The 21,607-nt window shown below is 40.3% G+C and overlaps 1 protein-coding gene across 1 annotated transcript in view; it reads right to left on the bottom strand.

Moving 5' to 3' along the window:
• Positions 1-8,788: 8,788 nt before the first annotated feature.
• SEC13 (SEC13 homolog, nuclear pore and COPII coat complex component) overlaps positions 8,789-21,607 on the bottom strand; it is a 32,703-nt gene continuing 19,884 nt past the window's right edge. Inside the window, exons 8-9 of the mRNA XM_058565579.1 lie at positions 21,158-21,304; positions 8,789-9,232 (exon numbers count right to left, since the gene is read on the bottom strand). Of these exons, the coding sequence (XP_058421562.1) occupies positions 9,119-9,232; positions 21,158-21,304 (261 nt within the window). The 3' untranslated portion in view covers positions 8,789-9,118. The remainder of the gene's footprint in view (positions 9,233-21,157; positions 21,305-21,607) is intronic.

Below are 21,607 nucleotides of genomic sequence, written 5' to 3'. Positions count from 1 at the left end.
ATGGTGACCAGGCACCTACTGAGACATGAAGCCTCCACTTAATCCCGACCCTGGAGGCCTCTGGAGGCAGGTGCTGCTAGTGTTGATCTTAGATAACATTACCAGCAAGCAAACACCCACTGCTCGCTGTGTTATCTTTGGGGAACAGAAAGGTTGCCTGTGAGTTGGAAACCTCCCTAACCACATACCACAGAGTCAAGGCTGGTTGGGGGAGGAAGGAAGATGTGATGGATGTCAGAACGGTTGAGGGAGGAGGGAGATGGCACCCAGAAAGTACCCCACTGCCCACTCACAGAATAGATGTGGAAGTGGGGACAGACATGGGGTGGGAAACGTAGGCAAATCTGAATGAAGAGGAGTTTGGAGGAAGGAAGACCATGTGACTTGGGGAGAGGACTGACTTTCCCCTGGCTCATTTTCTTCCTCATTCCTTTGAAGTGTGGATAATACCGAGGCCAGTTTGGCACCTCCCTGTTCTGTATCCTCAGAACTTAGTAGGTGCTCAGTATGCATGCTTCCTCTGGATTGCTTGCTGGTTGGTGATTTCCTTCCCCTTGCGGGGCCTTGAGGGCTTGCCTTAGTGAATGGATGAAAATGACTCATCATTACTGAATTAATTGCTATATGTAAATGGTGTCTGAGAACAGATTATCTTTATATACTTTCCACTGTGATTTTATTTGTACTGATAATTAGTTGGCTTAGCAAGCACTTTTTTTTTCATCAATTTGGCTAAACCTCAGTCTGAATGAGGCAGATTCTGGGGTTGTAGAAAGTTTTTATTTTTTGAGATAGGGCTTTTTTGCGGGGTTTCTTTTTTCTCCTAGTTCTGGCTTCTATAACTTCCAGATCAGCATTGTTCAATAGAAGTATCATGCCAGCCTCAAAAGCCTCGTATGTAGTTTTAAATTTTCTAGGAGTCACATTAAAAAAATGCAAAAAGAAACAGGTGAAATCAATTTTAATGTACTTCATTTAATCTAATATATCCAAAATATTATCAGTTTGACAAGAAATCAGTGTAAAAATGATTGAGACATTTGACCTTGTTTTTCTTTTTATTAAATCTTCAAAATCCAATGTGTATTTTATTTCTACAGTACATTTCAATTCAGACTAGCCACATTTCAAGTGCTCAGTAGCTACATGTGGCTCACAGCTACTGCACTGGATAACGCAGTTCTAGATAATCATGGGTGTCACTCTTGAAACTCCCATAACCTGAGCCATGCTCGCTCTCTCCCTCCTGCAGTCCAAACCCAGCCTCTCCCACGGGGGCTTCCCTGTTCTCCTGCCATCATGGGGCTGGAGCCCCAACAATTTGTCTCTTTCCTCTCTTTAATCTTTCTCTCCAACAGCTTCTGCTCTCAGCCTTAAAATATACCCAGGTCTCTAATCCTGGAAAGGTCTATTTTGCACTGATCCTGCCTTCCCCTCGTGCATAATTTCCTTTCCCTTTCCCTGTATCCTGTTCCTTGCTGTGTACTGGCCTCTCAAAACCCTACAGCTTGACGCCCATCTCCACCACTGCACTACAGCCGTTCTCAGAGCTGCTGGTAGTGCAGCCTTCGTCTAGGGACCACTGAGAGCCATAGGATCTCAGAGTGAGGCCTTTCGCGCCGTCTAACCTCAACTGCTGCAAGCAGGCCTGTGCTGGCGTGCTTCATAGGGAAGCTTATAAGAATGCAGATTTTTATGCCTCGTCCCCTGATTCTGATCCAGTAGGTCTGGAGTAGGGCCCCAGAATCCGTATCTTAACAAGTATCTTAAGCAATTCCTTTCTGATTATAAAATGCTTGCTTCCAGCAGAAAATTTGGCCATATGGCAGATAAACTCTCTCTCTCCCAACATATATTTTAATTTCTTTTTCTGGAAAATTTCAAACATACAAAAGAAGTAGAGAGATTATTTTATAATGAATCTCCAAGCACCCATCATCAGCTTCAACATTTATTAGCATCTTGCTTCATCTGTTTATCCCCCACACTGTTTTTTTCTTTTGGGGGAATATTTTAAAAGCAAATCCCTGCAATCATGTACTTTCAGCCGTAAAAACTTCAGTATGTATCTTTAACAGATAAAATTTATAGTTGGTTTGTTTCAATCAGGATCCAAAGCAAGCCCACATTTGGTTGATGTATCGCTTAGGTCTCTTAGTCTACAACCATCCCCCTTACCTGCTCCTCCTCTCTTTCATCCCAAGTAATTTATTTTACAAACAGGTTATTTGTCCTGTACAAGTTCCCACATTCTGGACTTTGCTGATTGCTTCGTTGTGGTGGTGTTTAACTTGTTCCTCTCTCCCCTGTGCGTTTTGGAAACTGGCAGTTACACCTAGAGATGTAGTTTTATTCAGATTCAACTTTCACTTTTTGGCCAGAATACTTCATTGTTGGTGTCGTGCACGTCCTCCTGCATCCCCTTACAGGGCATACGATGTCCGGTGGCTCCACTCGTACCGTGTGAGTTTTAAGAATAAGGTTTATCTGTGGGTTCAGTGTTGTTACATGATCCCATTTATTTTAAAGTTTCCTGTTAAATTTTCACTTAATGAACTCATCTAACATTGACAATTGTTGTCCACATCCATTATTAGGGATTGCAAATGGTTATTTTCTATTCTATTGTTCTTTTCTACATTTATTAGCATTTTGTCCTTCAGCAATTATTTTATTACCTCGATATACAGGTTTGTACAGGAAAGGCAAGATAAATACATGACTTTTGCTATTTATTTACTAATTTTCAAAAGAAGGCTGGTGTCCTAGCAACTTCCAAAGTTTTTTTCCTATCATAAACTCATGGATTTTTTATATGTGTTTCCATTAATTATGGTCATTATGATTCTTTTTGATGCTTCCATATTTGATGAGTTCATTCCTGTGTGCTTTTGACATGACCCTATAGTTTTTAATAGCTTCCTTGTTTTCTGTCCCAATAAGAAATCCTGGGCTCACCTTGTGCATGTGCTTCCTGCCTCCGACCTGAAATCAACCTTTTTTCTAAGTCTTGGTTTCTTTTAGTGGGAAATAGTTTTTAGAGGTCACAATCTGGATGCTAACTATTAATATTATTGCTTCTAGGCCTTCTCAGTGCACAGAGATAGAAATACAGACTTTTTAGAAGGAGAAAAATAAGTCATGAGTACATAGTGTTATTTCAAAATAAAATTTAAGGTCACAGTATTTTCACTTTTTGGGTTTTATACTTACATTTCTTTGCTTTATCCTAATAATCTTGGTCTCTAATTACATTAACAAAATTACCTTTATCTTGCTCTGTCTTACAATATCAACATAATACTTTCAAAATGAAAGTACTACAATTACTACTAACCATAAAACTACTAAATGCAACCCACTAGGGATGTGCAGTCAAAACACTTTTAAAGTCACTCAAATATTTATTTTCTCAGTATGGTTATGCCATGGGCTTAATGAATCTTATTTTCTTTTTCAGTTTTTAGGGATTTTTTTCCTTTATGACTTCATTTTATTTGTTAATTATTAAACATTGCATGGGTCCAAAGTCAATGTTATAAAACAAGGTACATGCAGAGACCGTGTCTTCCATCCCTGTCCTCTCTACTCTGTTCCTTCTTTTCCCCCTGTAGGTAACTATTTTTATTGTGATTTTTTTCTTTGACTCATGAGTTATTTAGATGTATATTGCTTAAATTTCCAAATATTTGAGGATTTCCCAAATATCTTTCTATTATTGATTTCTAGTTTACCTCCATTATAGTTAGAGAATATGTTCTGTATGATTTCAATTCTTTTAGATTTGTTAAAGTTTGTTTTAGGATCCAGAAATTGGTCCATCTTGATGAGTATTTTAGATGCAATTGAAAAGAATGCGTTTAAGTGTTGTTGGGTAGAATGTGCTATAAATGCCAGTTAGGTCAAATTGAGTGATAGGTTTGTTTATGTACTCTACAACCTTACTCATTTTTTGGGTCTACTTGTTCTGTTACTGAAAGAGGAGTGTTGAGAGCTCCAACTGTGACTGTAGTAGTTCTGTCAGTTTTTGTTTCACATATTTTGTGAGACTCTATTTTACATGCATACATATTTAGGATTGTTATGTCTTCTTGATGAATTGTGACCATTTTATTATGTCTCCCTTTATTCTTATTTTGAAGTCTAGTTTATATGTATATTAATATAGAGACTTTAGCTTTCTTTTGATAAGTGTTTATATATCTTTTTCTAAAAATCATTTCCATTGTTTTACTGTTTTTTTAATGTTTATTAACATCTTTTTTTTGTGTGTGAGGAAGATCAGCCCTGAGCTAACATCCATGCCAATCCTCCTCTTTTTGCTGAGGAAGACTGGCCCTGAGCTAACATCTAATGCCAATCCTCCTTTTTTTTTTTTTTCCCTTTTTCTCCCCAAAGCCCCAGTAGACAGTTGTATGTCATAGTTGCACATCTTTCTAGTTGCTGTATGTGGGACGCCGCCACAGCATGGCCAGACAAGCGGTGCGTCGGTGCACGCCTGGATCCGAACCTGGGCCACCAGTAGTGGAGCGCATGCACTTACCCGCTAAGCCACGGGGCCGGCCCCTATTAATCTCTCTTAGTGTTTATGTGTTTTAGTGTTTATGTTTAAAGTGTGTTTTATATAAACAGCATATAGTTGGATCTTGTTTTTTCGAATCCATTCTGATAATCTCTTATCAGGGGCCTTTTATTTGGAGTGTTTAGACCATTTATATTTATTGTAATGAACTATATAGTTTGGTTTAAGTCTACCCTCTGACTATTTGTTTTCTATTTGTCCCATCTGTTCTTTGTTCCTTTTTTTGTTCTCTTCATGCCCACTTTTGTATTGAGTTTTTTTAATGATACCATGTTATCTTTAGTATTGGCTTATTAGCTATACTCTCTGCTTTATTCTTTTAGTGGTTGACCTAGGATTTACAAATACAACTTCAACATATCACAGTCTACATTCAACAAATATGATACCCATTCATATACACCCTTACAATAGAATATTTTCATTTTCTCACTTCCATTATTTGTGCTGTCACACATTTTATTTCTACGTAAATTATAAGCCCCATGACACTTTAAATGGTCAATATTTTTCGAGAGATTAAAGAAATGAAAAAAAAAAGTCTTATATTTACTCAGATATTTCCTCTTTCTGATGCTCCTTATTCCTTGGTGTAGATACAAATATTAATCTGGTATTATGTTCCTTCTGCCTGAAGAACTTCCCTTGATATTTCTATAATGCAGCTCTGCTGGTGATCCATGCTTTCATCTTTTATTTGAAAAAGTCTTTATTTTTAAAAGATATTTTCACTAGGTATAGAATTCTAGGTTCACGTTTTTTTCCTTTCCACACTTCAAAGATGTTGTTAATTTTCTTATGGTTTGTGTAATTCTGATAAGTTGGCTGCCATTCTTATATTTGTTTCTCTGTATGTAATATCTCTTTTTTCTCTGGCTTTTATAATTTTTTTTTAGTTCAGCAGTTTTATTATGGGGTATGTGTATGTTTAGTGTTTCTTCTGCTTGGGGTTATTTTCTTGGATCTGTAGGGTTATAGCTTTGATGCAATTTGGAAAAGTTTTGGCTGTTGTTTTTTCATTTATTTTTTCTGTCTGCTTCCCCCCTTAAATTTTTGTTTTCTCCTTGGGACTTCAACTTACACATATTTTAGACTACTTGATATTGTCCCACAGGTCCCAGTTGCTTGGCTCATTTTTTTAGTTCCTTTTTCTCTCTCTGTTTTAGTTTGTATAGTTTCTATTGCTATGTCTTCAGACTTACTAATCTTTCCTGTGCAGTGTCGAATCTGCTCTTACTCCTATCCAGTGTATTTTTCACCAGATATTGAATTTTTCATTTCTAGAAATTCCATTTATAACTTTTTGTATCTCCCATTTTTCTTATGTTCATTTTCCTTTACATTTTTGAATATATTTATAATAACTTTTTAAGTTCCCTATCTGCTAATTCCATGGTCTCTCTCATTTCTGGGTCTGTGTCTATTAACTTTTTTTCTCTCCTGGTTATGGGTCATATTTTCCTGCTTCTTTGCATGCCTGGTAATTTTGGATTGGATGCTGGACATTGTGAATTTTATATTGTCAAGTGATGAATTTTGCTATTCCTTTAGAGAGTGTTGGGCTCTGATCTGGCACCAAGTTAAATTATTTGTGGGTCAGTTTGATCCTTTCAAGTCTTGCTTTTAAGGTCCAGAGTAGCCTTTACGTAGACCTAATTTAAGATGTACCTAATTTAAGGCATGATCTTTCTTAGGACTCTACCCAATGCCCTGTGTATTTTTAGGTTGTTGCACTCTATTTCTTGGGAACATGAACTATTCCCACTCCTCTGTGAGTTCTGGGAATTGTTTGGTCTATTTCTAGTCACGAAGAGTTTCACCCTTCATATATGCAGGTTAGTATTTGGTCAAAGACTCCAGGAGACCCTTCTGCTGATGTCAGGAGCTTGCTCTCTCTGAGCAGCTCCCTCTTCTCTCTTCTGCCTTGTAAGTTCTAGCTTAGCCTTCCTGAACTCTGATCTCTCTCTTTAAATCAGTGAGACCACTAGACTCTGGATTCTGTCTCTCGGCCCTTTGGCCTGGAAACTGCCTCTAGGGAGTAAACTGGGGCAGTTGTGGTGCCCTTCTCACTTGTTTCCCTTCTCCCAAACACTGCCTGTCGTCCTATGTCTGAAAGCAGTTGTTTCATACATTTTGTGTGGTTTTCTAGTTGTTTATGGTGTGAGGGAAACTCATAGCTCTTAATCCTTCATATATGGAAGTGGAAATCCTCCCCTTAGTCTTTTTGTGCTCATTTATAAATGAAAGCCTATGAATCTTCTCCTAATTTTGTCACTTGTTCTCACTTTGGCTTGCTGAGTATTCTGTTCAGAATGGGTGAGTATTTGATGGTAATTCTTGGGTTACATGGCTCATAGGACCATCAAACTGTCTCATTTTCTTCCCAATGCTGATTCCACACAGGTTTTATGGCTATGGATGGTTTTGCCCTACTCTTTCATGTTCTAGAGTTTGAAGGACTACCTTAATGTTGTTGGGGGGTTTCTTTTGCTAGCTTAGTTGCTTTCTTTTTGTGAAAGGATTAAAAACATTGTGGCTGCTACTTCCATCTTGCCCTAACCAGAACTCTCCATGCCTTTTAAATTATCCTTACATTCATCTCATTTGGGCTTGGCAACTGCCCTGGAAGATTGACACTTGGTATTTCCATTTGATTATCCTATTTTGTGGTAAAAAATCTGGGGGATTCCCCTTACCCCAGGCATGGCTAACATGTTACCACTCTAAGCATAAGCTGTTGATGGCAGTAATTTTATTTACCTCCAGATTATTTTAACTGATCCTCGGTGGTATAAGCTACAAAGAGAGTATATGGTCAGGAGCCTATTGACCTATCACCAACCCACTGTGTGACACGGGACTAGTCCCTTCTCACTATTCATTTATTTCCGTAGCAGGCACCATAAGGAAGACCAGGCCTGTCCTTGGGGAGCAGACAGTTTGTTAGGAAAGGCAGACATGTATGTAGAGCTAACTAAAATTCACTGTAATTTGTGACCACTGAGAAGTGTATGCAGAGGTGCCTTCTTGGGCCTTAATCTATTCTCATTTGAATACGGCAGGAAGTAAGCAGTTTTCATATGGTTCTCTGCAAGCTTAGATTTTGCAGAATGATGGGAGGCTGGGTGAGCCGGGCCCTGGCTTCTCTATCCTCACTGCAACCAAAGTAGTTCCATCTTTTTCCATTTTATGTATTATGATCTAAGATTTATTTAAAATATGGGTTTTGCTGCTGAAAAACAAAGGATGAAGAGCAGGTGGAAGAACAGGCCTCCACCCTTAGCTGTGCACACAGCTTCCTGAGGTGAGTGGCCTGAGCTTTTACCTAAGGGTGTTCATATAAAGGTCTGGAGTGAGCAAACCCCTGGATTACAGCTGAGGAGCCCCCACACCTCCTCCCTGATTCTACCTTTGAGAGTACCAACTTCAGAGCTGAGACAGATCAGGACTCAAACACTGGCTTTACCACTTGGCCGTGGCCAAGCCTGGGCAGGTCTTTTACCTTCTGTGCCCGTTTCCTCATTGGTAAATTGGGGGTATCCATCTACAGAGGTCTGTTATGTTGCTTAATGTGTGCAAGATCCAACTGTAGTGTTGAATCACAGCAAGTCTCAGTAAGTGGTTGGTAGCTATTGTGCCTGCTGATTGATTCAGGGGAGGGTCCCAGGGCCACTGCTGAGAGGTGATACTTGGTTCAGGGTCTATTAGGACCAGAACTGTGTTCGCCATCACAGGCCCCTCCTTTCACTGACAGGGTCAGTAAACTGAATGAACTGTGCCCCACTTTCCTGGCCAGTCTTTTAACTATTGGTATTTGGTTAATACTGTCCTCCATTTGCATGGCATTTTGTGGGTCACCCACATGCATTAGCTTATTTGAGTCTTGCAACCATTCTGTAGGGCAGACTTTATTAGTCTCAGTCTGTAGAAGAGGATGTATACTCAGAGAGGTTAAGTAGCAAAGCCAGGGCTACAGTTCACGTCACTGAAGGTCAAGTCTAGTGCTCTGTTTACAGTGCTTTGTATGGTGCCTTTGGTATAAACTGGATCACAAAGATGCTTACACAGTGACAGACCAGCTTTGTGTGTGGGGTTCAGCCAGGCCAACAAGGACCTGGGTCTTGGTGAATGTTGTTGTTCAAGTATAGTGACCAACAAGAGTCAAAATGAGCTTTTTAGGGCAGGCTTAGAATAATGCAGGAAGAATTATAAGCAATATGAGTTTATTTAATTACTTTGGAAACAAAACCCCTCAAATAATGCCTGAACCCAAAAGGTACATAAAAATGGCCAAAAATAATAGATTTGAAGATCATTTGAAGTCTTTTCCTCATAACATGAATGCTTTCAGCTGGACAGTAAATTGCAAACCTTATCAAATCATGTTAAGGCAGATGATTAATCTGGTTGCATTTGTAACTATTCCTGGAACAGTAATCTTGTTGGAGTTGGGAGCTCCTCCTCCTGGCCGTTTGGTCAGTTGGCCCAGGAAAGGGCAGTCCTGGAGTCAGCAGGCAGCCGGGCCCACCTGTCTTGTCACTGCTCATTCTGCTGGCACTCTGTGACTGATGTGGACACAGAGCCCTGGCCCTTGTTGACGTCACTGATGCATACCCACTGCCCGTCGACTGACTCTTTCCACAGCGTCACCTGCAAGCCAGCACATACACAGCCTGTTACAGGTTTGTGCCCCTTACCTCTGCTGTCCTCATCTCACTGGGTCCCCTAATGAGGGCCAAGATCCCCATCAAGAACCATGGCTCAGGGGGCCGGTCCGGTGGCACAAGCCGTTAAGTGCGCACGTTCTGCTGCAGTGGCCCGGGGTTCGCCAGTTCGGATCCCGGGCGTGCACTGACGTACCACTTGGCAAGACATGCTGTGGCAGCGTCCCATATAAAGTGGAGGAAGATGGGCACGGATGTTAGCCCAGGGCCAGTCTCCCTCAGCAAAAAAAGGAGGAGGATTGGCAGATGTTAGCTCAGGGCCGATCTCCTCACACACACGAAAAGAAGAACCATGGCTCACAGGCCTGGTAGGTAAACAGAGCACGTACCCTGGTTCCCCCACTGAAACATCATCAAAACAAAAGGAATAAAAATCCACACAAAGGAGAGGAAAAGTGATGTCACCAAGATGGTGACATAGGTAGACCTTGATTTCACTCCCCCTCACAAGAACTAACAACTATTCATGGACACACCACTGTGAGACTCCTAGAACATGGGAGCAAGGCTGAAGCACCCCCTGCACCACGGAGACCAAGACAGACTGCATTAGAAGGGTAAGAGGAACAGCTATATGCCGACCACACTGCCCCTCCCCTAGGCTGCAAAGCACCACGCTGAACCTACAGTTCCTGCAGAGGGACAAGAGAGCCCGGGGTGACATCCAGCCCCACAGCATCATGCATCATCACTTCGTGGGAGCCCCTACTCTGATTTCACCCCACAGGGATCATAGGCGAATCTGCGGAGCTCAGCCACTGGGAATCTGATTGTGATGGGGATGAGGGGAGGGGCTTCCAACAACCAGCACTCGGATCTTGTCAGGTGGAGTTCCTACCTGCAGAGCTCAAGTACTAGCCAACTAGTGGGTCTGCTCATCTAAAGAACCCAGTCTGGGGCACAGTCTGACCAGGGAACTTGGTGGGGTGCAGGTCTGCCTAATGTGTATCCCCAAACGAGGAGTTTTGCTGGCCCTGGAACCTGGTCTGCTCATGCCCAGGCAGCAGAGATGCGTCGTAGCCCCACCTGTGGCAAAGTGTGGCCCCTTCTGACAGGAAGGGCTGGCAAGAACACCTGGAAGCTGCGTGACCCAGCACCTCTTGAGCTGAGAGGCAGGTGGGCAGGCAGAGCTGATGGCCCCCAGAGCAATGCCAGCGGCCCTGTTCAGCCAGGGCACTTGGGGCATGGGCTGGCTTGAGTCAAGAGCACAAACAAAGAGCACCAGCAGCCTTAAAGCTGCTTCTCCCACTGTGCCTGGGAAGGGAAACTAATTCGTAGCCCTACTGATGGCTGAATACTGCCTTCAGACTCCCCGACCTGGGAACCTCACCAAAGCACACGGGAAGCTGCAGAGCCCGTCTGACATCCCTGCTGATAGTGGCACTGGAACAGAGAGCACAGCCTGTGGCTTCCCCTGTCTGCAGAGCTAAACCAGTGGCCTCAACTGACCAGGACATTCAGTGCACTCTTGCCTGATACAGGTCCCCGTACAAGCCATGCAGGCTCTTGGTCCTGTCCTTGCCAGGGCAGAGAAAATAATTCACAGCCCCACCTACTGCTGATTAGAGTATCCAGTCCTGACCATCTAGTAAGCCTGACCAGAGAATCTGGGCAACTGTGAAGCCCATCCTACAGCCACACTTGGGCAGGGAACCAAGCCAGCAGCCCTACCCAGCTGTTCTCAGCCAGTGGCACATCCCCCAACCCCTGACCTCAGAGCTCATCAGTTGCCCTGCACAAAGACAGACCCTAACAGCAGGCTCCACCTGCTAAAGGACATTACTAGTAGACATGCTCAGAGACCCAGACTGAGCTGACTGGGAAAGAACTGTCTCTGCCAAAGTGAACCTGCCAAGTGTGGGAGAGGAGACTGCTGACTCAAATGTGCAGATACCAACGTAAGGAAACAAAGATCACAAAAACCAGGTAAATATGACACCACCAAAAGAAACTAATAAAGCTCTAATAACTGATCCTAAAGAAATGGAGATCTAAGAACCATCAAAGAATTCAGAATAATCCTCTTAAAGTTTAGTGAACTACAAGAACACACAGATAACTAAATGAAATTAGGAAAACAATGCATAAATAAGAAGTTCAACAAAGCAACAGACCATAAAAAAGAAATAAACAAGTCTGAGAGCTGAAAAATACAAAAACTAAACTGAAGAATTCAATAGAGAGCTTCAAAAGCAGACTTGACCATGTAGAAGAAAGAATCAGCAACCTGGAAGATAGGACATTTCAAATCATCCAGTCAGAGGAACAAAAAGAAAAAAGAATGAAAAAGAGTGAAGAAAGCCTATGGGAATTATGGGACACAATGAAAAGACAATATTTGCATTATGGGAGTTGCAGAAGGAGAAGAGAAAGAAAAAGGGACAGAAAGTATATTTAAAGCAATAATGGCTGAAAACTTCTCAAACCTGGGGAGAAAAACAGATATCCAGATTCAAGAGGCCCAAAGGACCCCCAAATAGGTTCAACCCAAATAGGGCTACACTGAGACACATCATGCAGGCATACCTTGGAGATATTGCTGATTCAGTTCCAAACCCATTGCAATAAAGCAAATACTGTGAGAGAGCAAGTCACATGAATTTTCTGGTTTCCCAGTGCACATAAAAGTTATGTTTACACTATAGTCTGTTAAGTGTGCAATAGCATTATGTCTAAAAAACAATGTACATACTTTAATTAAAAAATACTTTATTGCTAAAAAAAATGCTAACGATCATCTGAGCCTTCAGTGAGTGATAATCTTTTTGCTGGGGGAGGGTCTTGTAAAAAAAATGCAACATCTGTGATGCACAATAAAGTAATTAGCAATAAAACAAGGTATGCCTGTAATTAAACTGTCAAAAGTCAAAGAAAGAATTTTAAAAGCAGCAAGTGAAAAGAGTGAAGTTACATATGCGGGAATCCCCATAAGACCATCGGTGGATTTCTCAACAGAAATTTTTCAGGCCAGAAAAGGACAGGATGACATATTTGATATATTGAAAGAAAAATAACTGTCAACCAAAATACTATATCTGGCAAAGCTGTCCTTCAGAAATGAAGGAGGGATAAAGACTTTCCAAACAAACAAAAGCTGAGGGAATTCATTACCACTAGACCTGCCTTACAAGAAATGCTAAAGGGAATGCTTTGAGTGGAAGTAAAAGGACACTAAGATCATAAAAACGTAAGAAAATGTAAAACTCACTGGTGTTGACAAAAATATAGTTAAAACTGGATTCTGGAAAGTGGTAATGGTGGTGAATAATTCACTTATATCTCTAGTTTAAAAAGTTAAAAACAAACAGCAAAAAATAACCATAACTACAATAATCTTAGTTACACAATATAAAAAATATGTAAATTGTAACATCAATAACCTAAAATGTGAGAGGGAGTAGAATTATAAAGCTTAGGAATTCTTTTGAAGTTGTTATTAGTTTAAGATAGAGCATTATAATTTTAAGACGTTTTATGTAAGCCTCATGATAACCAGAAGGGAAAAACCTATAGTAATTAGACAGAAAAACATGATAAAGAAGTCAAAGCATACTGATACCACAAGACATCAAAACACAAAAGAGGACAACAAGATAAGAAACAAGGAACAATGGATCTCCAGAAAACAACAAAATGGGAAAAGTAAGGCCTTACTTATCAATAATTTAAACTTAAGTGTATTAAATTCTCCAATCAAAAGACAGAATGGCTGAATGGATAAAAAAACAAGATCCACTGATATGCTGCCTACAAGAGACTCACTTTAGCCTTAAAAACACACACAGACTCAGAGTGAAGGGATGGAGAAGATATTTCGAGCAAATGGTAACCAAAAAAAAAAAGGAGGGGTAGCTATACTTATATCAGATAAAATAGACTTTAAACTAAAAATGGTAAAAAAGATCATTATATAATGATAAAGAGGCCAATATATCAAAGGATCAACAATTGTAAATATCTATGCATCCAACATTGGAGCACCTAAATAAAGCAAAAACTAACAGAGCTAAAAGAAAAAATAAACAGAAATACAGTATTCCCCCTTATCTGCAGGGCATACGTTCCCAGACCCCCAGTGGATGCCTAAAACTATGGATCGTACTGAACTGTGTATGTACTATGTATACATACATACCTATGAAAAAGTTTAATTTATAAATTAGGCACAGTAAGAGCTTAACAACTAATAATAAAATAAAACAATTATAACAATATACTGTAAAAAAAAAAGTTATGTGAATGTGGTCTCTCAAAATATCTTATTGTACTGTACTCACCCTTCTTGAGATGTGAGATGATAAAATGCCTACGTGATGAGATGAAGTGAGGTGAAAGACATAGGCATTGTGACATAGCGTGAAGCTACTACTGACTTTCTGGCGATATGTCAGGAGGATCATGTGCTTCTGGACCATGGTTGACCACAGGTAACTGAAACCGTGGAAAGCAAAATTGCAGATAAGGGTGGACTACTGTACAGTCATGTGTCGCTTAACGACAGGGATATGTTCTGAGAAATATGCTGTTAGGTGATTTCATCATTGAGCAAACATCAGAGAGTGTACCTACACAAACCTAAATGGTATATCCTATTATACATCTAGGCTATATGGTACTAATCTTACGAGACCACCATTGTATATGCAGTCCGTGACTGACGAAAACATCGTTAGGCAGTGCATGACTGTACAGTAATAGTAATAGCTGGGGACTCTAATTTCCCACTCTCAACAATGGATAGATCATCCAGACAGAGAATCAATAAGGAAACAGCAGATATGAACAACACTATAGACCAAATGGACCTAAGAGACATATACAGAACATTCTATCCGACAACAGCAAGATACACATTCTTCTCAAGTGCACATGGAACATTTTCTAGGACAGACCATATGTTAGGCCATAAAACAAGTCTTAGCAAATTTAAGAAGACTGAAATCATACCAAGTGTCTTCTCTGACCACAATGGTATGAATCTAGAAATCAACAACAGGAGGAAAACTGGAAAATTCATGAATACGTGGAAATTAAACATTCTCCTTAACAATCAATGGAGCAAATAAAGGGAAAATAAAAAAGTACCTTGAGACAAATGAAAATAGAAACACAACATGCCAAAAGTTATGGGATACAGCTAAAGTAGTTCTAAGAGGGAAGTTCATAGCAATAAATGCCTACATTAAGAAGCAAGAAAGATCTCAAATAAACAATGTAACTCTACAGCTTAAGAAATAAGAAAAAGAAGATCAAACTGAGCCCAAAGTTAGCAGACAGCAAGAAATAATAAGGATTAGAGCAGAAATAAATGAAATAGAAAAGAGGAAAATGGAAAAGATTAACCAAACTAGGAGTTGGTTCTTTGAAAAGATAAACAAAATTGACAAAGCTTTAGCTACACTAACCAAGGAAGAAAAAGAGAACCCAAATCAACAGAATTATTAATGAAAAAGGAGACATTACAACTGATACCACAGAAATACAAAAAATCATAAGAGGCTACTATAAACAACTATATGCCAACAAACTGGACAATCTAGAAGAAATGGAAAAATTCTTAGAAACATACAAACTACCAAGACTGAATCAGGAAGAAACAGAAAGTCTGAATAGACCAATTACTAGGAAGGAGATTGAATCAGTAATCAAAAATCTCCCAATGAAGAAAAGCCCACAACCAGATGGCTTCACTGGTGAATTTTACCAAACATTTAAAGAAGAATTAAAGCCAGTCCTTTTCAAACTCTTCCAAAAAAAATCGAAGAGAAGGAAACAAACTCATTTTTTTTTTTAATTTATTTTTTCCCCCAAAGCCCCAGTAGATAGTTGTATGTCATAGCTGCACATCCTTCTAGTTGCTGTATGTGGGACACGGCCTCAGCATGGCCAGAGAAGCGGTGCGTTGGTGCGCACCCGGGATCTGAACCCGGGCCGCCAGTAGCGGAGTGCGCGCACTTAACCGCTAAGCCACGGGGCCGGCCCTGGAAACAAACTCATTTTGAGAGGTCAGTATTACCCTGATACCAAAGCCAGAAAAGGACCCTACCAGAAAACTACAGACCAATATCCCTTATGAGTATAGATGCAAAAATTCTCTATAAAATACTACCAAACTGAATTGAGCATCACATTAAAAGGATCATTCACCATGATCAAGTGAGATTTATACTTGGGATACAAGGATGGTTCAACATACACAAATCAATCAATGTGATACATCTGTTAAAAAAGAGACAACAGGCCAAAAATGGAGTCACTTGTGCTAAGCCCCATATCAACAAACCAAGACTTAATACTTAACATAACTGCAGTTTCACCCTCCCCCAGGAATGTAATCTTAACTTGTTAGTCTGGAATTTCCTAGTCAGCACCAGTGAAGTAATCTGACTGACAGACCACTTTTGTCCCCTAAAGGAAGGTGACCTTGCCTGGAACAATCCAACCTTTTCCCCCTTCTGCATATAAAAACCTTCCATTTTGTATACTCCTTGGAGCTCCTTTTTATTTGCTAGATGAGATGCTACCCAATTCATGAATCACTAAATAAAGCCAACTAGGTCTTCAAATTTACTCAGTTAAATTTTTTTTTTAACACATCACATTAATAGAATAAAAAAATCATATGATCATCTCAATAGATGCAGAAAAAGCATTTGACAGAATTCAACATCTGTTCATGATAAAAACTCTTAACAAATGAGGTATTATAGAAGAAACACATCTCAACACAATAAAGGCCATATATGACAAGTCTACAGCTAGTATCATCCTCAATGGTGAAAGGCTGAAAGCTTTTCCTCTAAGATCAGGAACAAGACAAGGGTGCCCACTCCTATTCAACATAGTACTGGGAGTCCTAGTCAAAGCAATCAGGCGAGAAAAAGAAAGAAAATACATCAAAATTGGAAAAGAAGAAGTAAAATTGTCTCTATTTGCACAACATGATTTTATATACAGAAAATCCTAAAGACCCCTCCAAAAAACTGTTAGATCTAATCAATGAATCCAGTAAAGTTGCAGGATACAAAATTAACATACAAAAATCAGTAGTGTTTCTATACACTAACAACAAATTATCTGAAAAAGACACAAAGAAAATGATCCCATTTACAACAGCATCAAAAACAACAACATACTAAGGAATAAATTTAACCAAGGAGGTGAAACATCTCTACTGTGAAAACTACAAGACATCGATGAAAGAAATTAAAGAAGACACAAATAAATGGAAAAGTGTCCCGTGTTCATAGATTGGAAGAATATTGTTAAAATGTCCATATTACCCAAAGCTATCTATAGATTCAATGCAATCCCTATCAAGATTCCAATGGCATTTTTTATGGAAGTAGAGAAAACAATTCTAAAATTTATATGAAACCACAAAAGACCCTGAATAACCAAAACAATCCTGAGAAAGAAGAACAAAATGGGAGGCATCACACTTCCCAATTTCAAGCTATACAATAAAAGTATAGTAATCCAAACAGTGTGGTACTGGCATAAAAACAAATCAACAGATCAATGGAAGAGAATAGACAGCCTAGAAATAAACCCAAGCATATATAGTCAACTAATATTTGTCAAGGGAGCCAAGAATACTTAATGGAGAAAAGATAGTCTCTTCAGTAAATGGTGCTGGGAAAACTGGAGATTCACATGTAAAAGAAGGGGACTAGACCTCTATCTTATACCACTCACAAAAATTAACTTGAAATACATTCATGACTTAAGCGTTAAGACCTGAAACCATGAAACTCCTAAAAGAAAATAGGAAAAAGGCTCCTTGACATGAGTCTTAGCAATGATTTTTTTGGATATGACACCTGAAGCACACACAACAAAATAAAAAATAAACAAGTGGGACTACACCAAACTAAAAAGCTTCTGCACAGCAAAAAAAAAAAAAAAAAAAAAAAAAGCCAAGTGAAAAGACAACCTACAGAATGGAAAAAAATATTTGGAAACCATATATCTCCTAAGCGGTTAATATCAAAATATATAAAAAACTCATACAACTCAACAGCAAAAAACCAAATCATCAAATTAAAAAATATGCAAAAGACCTGAATAGACCATTCTCCAAAGAAGATACATGAAAGGCCAACAGGTACATAAAGAGATGCTCAGCATCATTAGTCATTAGGGAAATGCAAATCAAAACCACAATCAGATATCACCTCACACTTGCTAGAATAGCCATCATCAAAAAGACGAGATAACAAATGCTAGCAAGGATGTGGAGAGAAGGGAACCCTTGTGCACTGTTGGTGGGATTGTGAACTGATACACCTGCTATGGAAAATGGTATGGAGGATCCTCAAAAAAATAAAAAATAGAACTACCACATGGTCCAGCAATTCCACTTCTGGGAATACATCTGAAGAAAATGAAAACACTAACTCAAAAAGATATCTGTACCCCCATGTTCACAGCAGCATTATAATAGCAAAGACAAAGAAACAACTTAAGTGTCCATCAATGGATGAATGGATAAAGAAGTTGTGGTATATAAATACAATGGAACATTATTTAGCCATAAAAAATGAGGAAATCCTGCCATTTGCGACATGAATGGACGTTGAGGGCATTATGCTAAGTGAAATGAGTCAGACAGAGAAAGACAAACACTATATGATCTCACTTACAGGTGGAATCTAAAGAAAAACAAAAAACTAAAAAACCAAACTCATAACAAAAGGGATCAGACTTAACAGTTACCAGAGGTGAGGCGTGGAGGAAGGGGGAATAGGAAAAAGGTGGTCAAAAGATACTAACTCCCAGTTTCAAGGTAAGTAAGTACTAGGGAAATAATGTATAGCATGATGACCAGTCAACACTGCTATATGAGATATATATATATGAAAATTATTAAGAGTAAATCCTAAGACTTCTCATCACAAGGAAAAAAATTTTCATTTTTTTGCTTTCTCTTTTTATTGTATCTATATGAGATGATGGATGCTAACTAAACTCATAGTGGTAATCATTTCACAATATATATAAGTCAAACCATTATGCTGTATACTTTATACAGTGATGTATGTCAATTATATCTCAATAAAACTGGAAAAAAACACTTAAGAAAAAGAGTATGAATAACAGCAGCTGAGAGATGCCAATGCTGTGAATAATAATGATGTAACACAAAATAATGATGATGTAAACATGGATGCTGTTTTCACCAAGTTGCTGTAGCTTCAGTGAGAGGATATGGGGTGGCAAAGAGCAGTGGTGCTCAAAGAGCGCTCCCTAGACTGGAGCATCCACATCACCTGGCAGCTTGTTAAAACTGCACATTCTCGGGTCCCAGCCCAGACCCACTGATTCAGAAGCTCTGAGGGTGGAGTTGGCAATCAGTGTTTTTTTTTTTTTTTTTTTTGTGAGGAGATCAGCCCTGTGCTAACATCCGCCAATCCTCCTCTTTTTTTTACTGAGGAAGACGGCCCTGGGCTAACATCTGTGCCCATCTTCCTCCACGTTATATGGGATGCTGCCACAGCATGGCTTGCCAAGCAGTGTGTCGGTGCGCGCCCGGGATCGGAACCAGCGAACCCCGGGCCGCCGCAGCGGAGCGCGCGCACTTAACCGCTTGCGCCACCGGGCCGGCCCCCTGGCAATCAGTGTTTTAACAAGTTTAACGATGCTCAAGTTGAGAACTGTGGTAGTGGCAGACAACAGATCAACAAGCATGTTACTTCTACATTGAAGTAAACAGCAAAAGAAACAGCTAAGAGTTGAAAAGGTTTGCTCCTGGAGAGTGAAAATTAGGAGACTGCATTAAAAAAAAAATTATAACCTAATGAAAACTACCTAAAGCTATGTACATGTATTAATTTGATAAAAAAATAAAAATATGGATTTTAAGAACTCCTGCTTTAGGGACAGGTTTTTTTCACTAAACGTGCACTGTGCAGAATGCTCTGGACTGAAAACATACCAACTCCTTAAGCGAAGAAATGCTATGGAGACAGCAAAAGAGTTGAGTCTTTGTAGGAAACAGGCTTGTAAAGAAGAGTAAGAAACATAAAAGCATAGTGACAGCAGACTCCAAAACGCGGAATGTACAACCTGGCACTTGCTTACTAACTTGTAACATTACTATAGGGCTACCTCAGGCAAGTCAAGGTCCCTTGGCCTGTCCTGGGTGCCACCAAACCTGAGTTCTACTGCTCACCCTGGCACTCACTAGAAATAAAGAAGGCTGGATTAGTTATCCTTCGAGGGTCATTCCAGTTCCAAAATTCTATGGCTTTGAGATAGGGCCTGCTAGATCTTTCTGGGACCACCGTACCTGAAAGGGACCCTAGGCTGGATAACAATGGCCTGCAGAGGGTCTTGAAAAGATTATTATTTGTACACGCAGATGCACAGAATTATTATTCACAACAGCCAAAAGCTGGAAGCACCCCAGTATCCGTCAACAGATGAACGGGTAAACAGAATACGGTACAGTGGAATGTTATCCAGCCTTAAAAAGGAAGGAAACTACGACACATGCTACAACATAAACCATCTACAACATAGATGAGGACATTATGCTAAGTGAAATAAGCCAGTCACACAAAGATAAATTCTGGGCCAGCCCGGTGGCACAAGCAGTTAAGTGCGTGTGCTCCACTGCGGCGGCCCGGGGTTCGCCAGTTCGGATCCTGGGCGCACACCGATGCACCGCTTTTTAAGCCATGCTGTGGCAGCGTCCCATATAAAGTAGAGGAAGATGGGCACAGATGTTAGCCCAGGGCCAGTCTTCCTCAGCAAAAAAAGAGGAGGATTGGCATGGATGTTAGCTCAGGGCTGGTCTTCCTCTCACACTCACACACACACACACACACACACACAAAAAGACAAATTCTGTATGAGTCTCCCTACATGAGGTCCCTAGAATAGTCAAATTCCTGGAGACAGAAAGTAGAATGGTGGTTGCCAGGGGGTGGGGGAGGGGGAATGAGGAGGTGCTGTTTAACTGGTACAGAGTTTCAGTTTGGGAAGATGAAAAGAGTTCTGGAGATGCATGGTGGTGATGATTGCACAACAGTGTGAATGTACTTCACACTACTGAACTGTACACTTACAAACGGGTAAGATGGTAAATTTTATATGTATTTTACCACAGTTAAAAAAAAAAGAAAGCTGCCTGCAGAAAGGAAGAAGTAACAAGCCACCGTCATCCGCCCTGAGGACTTCTCCATTCTAAGGCAGAGGGTCCCCAACTTTCAAAGGCAGTGGTCGTGATGATTTTTCAAGTCCATTTGCTCTGTTGCTATCAGCCTGTGCTGGTCTTTGTTTTACTAAGTTTTCCAGTAGCCATTTTGGCTCCATGTCCCTTTCTTTGTATGGCTCATAGTATAGCAGGAAGAGGTACACAGTTGGTGCATAATAAGTACTCATGAATGAACTGTACTGATTTTTAAAAATATGACTCTTAGGTGTTTTGGACCTACCCCCCAATCTTTTCGCTTTTGTTTGAGTTCTTCTTATTGACTTGCTTTTTGGGCAGAGCTAATTGATGTCATCACAAAGATGAGGTAGTCAAATGGTTAGGGGGATGGACTACCAGGGCAGTGGCTTTGGATTTAACTTGGGCCTGATTATCGGCTCTGCCACCTAATAGTTTTGTGACCCTATGCAAGTCAAATTGCCTCTGTCAGCGTCTTTCCTGTCTGTGAAAGAGGGACATATACCTCTGGGGGATTGTCAGATTTAATGCTGGAATTAAGAGATGTTCTAAACGCAGTCCTCATTAAGGTTCCTTCCAAGCCTGCCGTGAAATGGGAAATTCAACCGTGCTCTCTAGTGGGCAGAGTAAAGACAAACAGAGCCCTGTCTATCACATCATGAAAATGGGGTGTACCTTGTTGTCTCCGCCCGAGACAGCCAGGATGTTGGCTGTGATGGACCAGCTCACATGCCACACAACATCATTGAACTTGTGCAGCAGTTTAGGGGACCAGGTATTGCCCGAGGCATCGTCACAGGTCCAGATGAACACACGACCATCCTGGGAGAAGATAGGCTAGAGTTAGAAGATGGGGGCAGGGATCCTGCACTGGTGATATCTTCTCAATCCAGAGCCACATTGGACCTCTGCAGGAATAGGGTGGGGGATTCAGTGCAAAGCACAGCCGAGGACCTCCTGGGTGTCCACAACATTAACGACCAATTTCCAGCCCAGCACCCTTGCTTTTATCCCTTTACCCCAGGAATGTACTTCAAATTGGTCAGGAGTCTCCCTGATTCCTTTCCTCATACTAGTTCCAGGTATGGATTTTGTCTGCATTGCTACCTCTCAAATTTTCTCTGA

The sequence above is a fragment of the Diceros bicornis genome, chromosome 2 (genome assembly GCF_020826845.1).
Source record: "Diceros bicornis minor isolate mBicDic1 chromosome 2, mDicBic1.mat.cur, whole genome shotgun sequence".
Lineage (NCBI taxonomy): Eukaryota > Metazoa > Chordata > Mammalia > Perissodactyla > Rhinocerotidae > Diceros > Diceros bicornis.
Note: the sequence above shows the minus strand (reverse complement) of the source record. Positions and strands in the feature narration are given on the sequence as shown.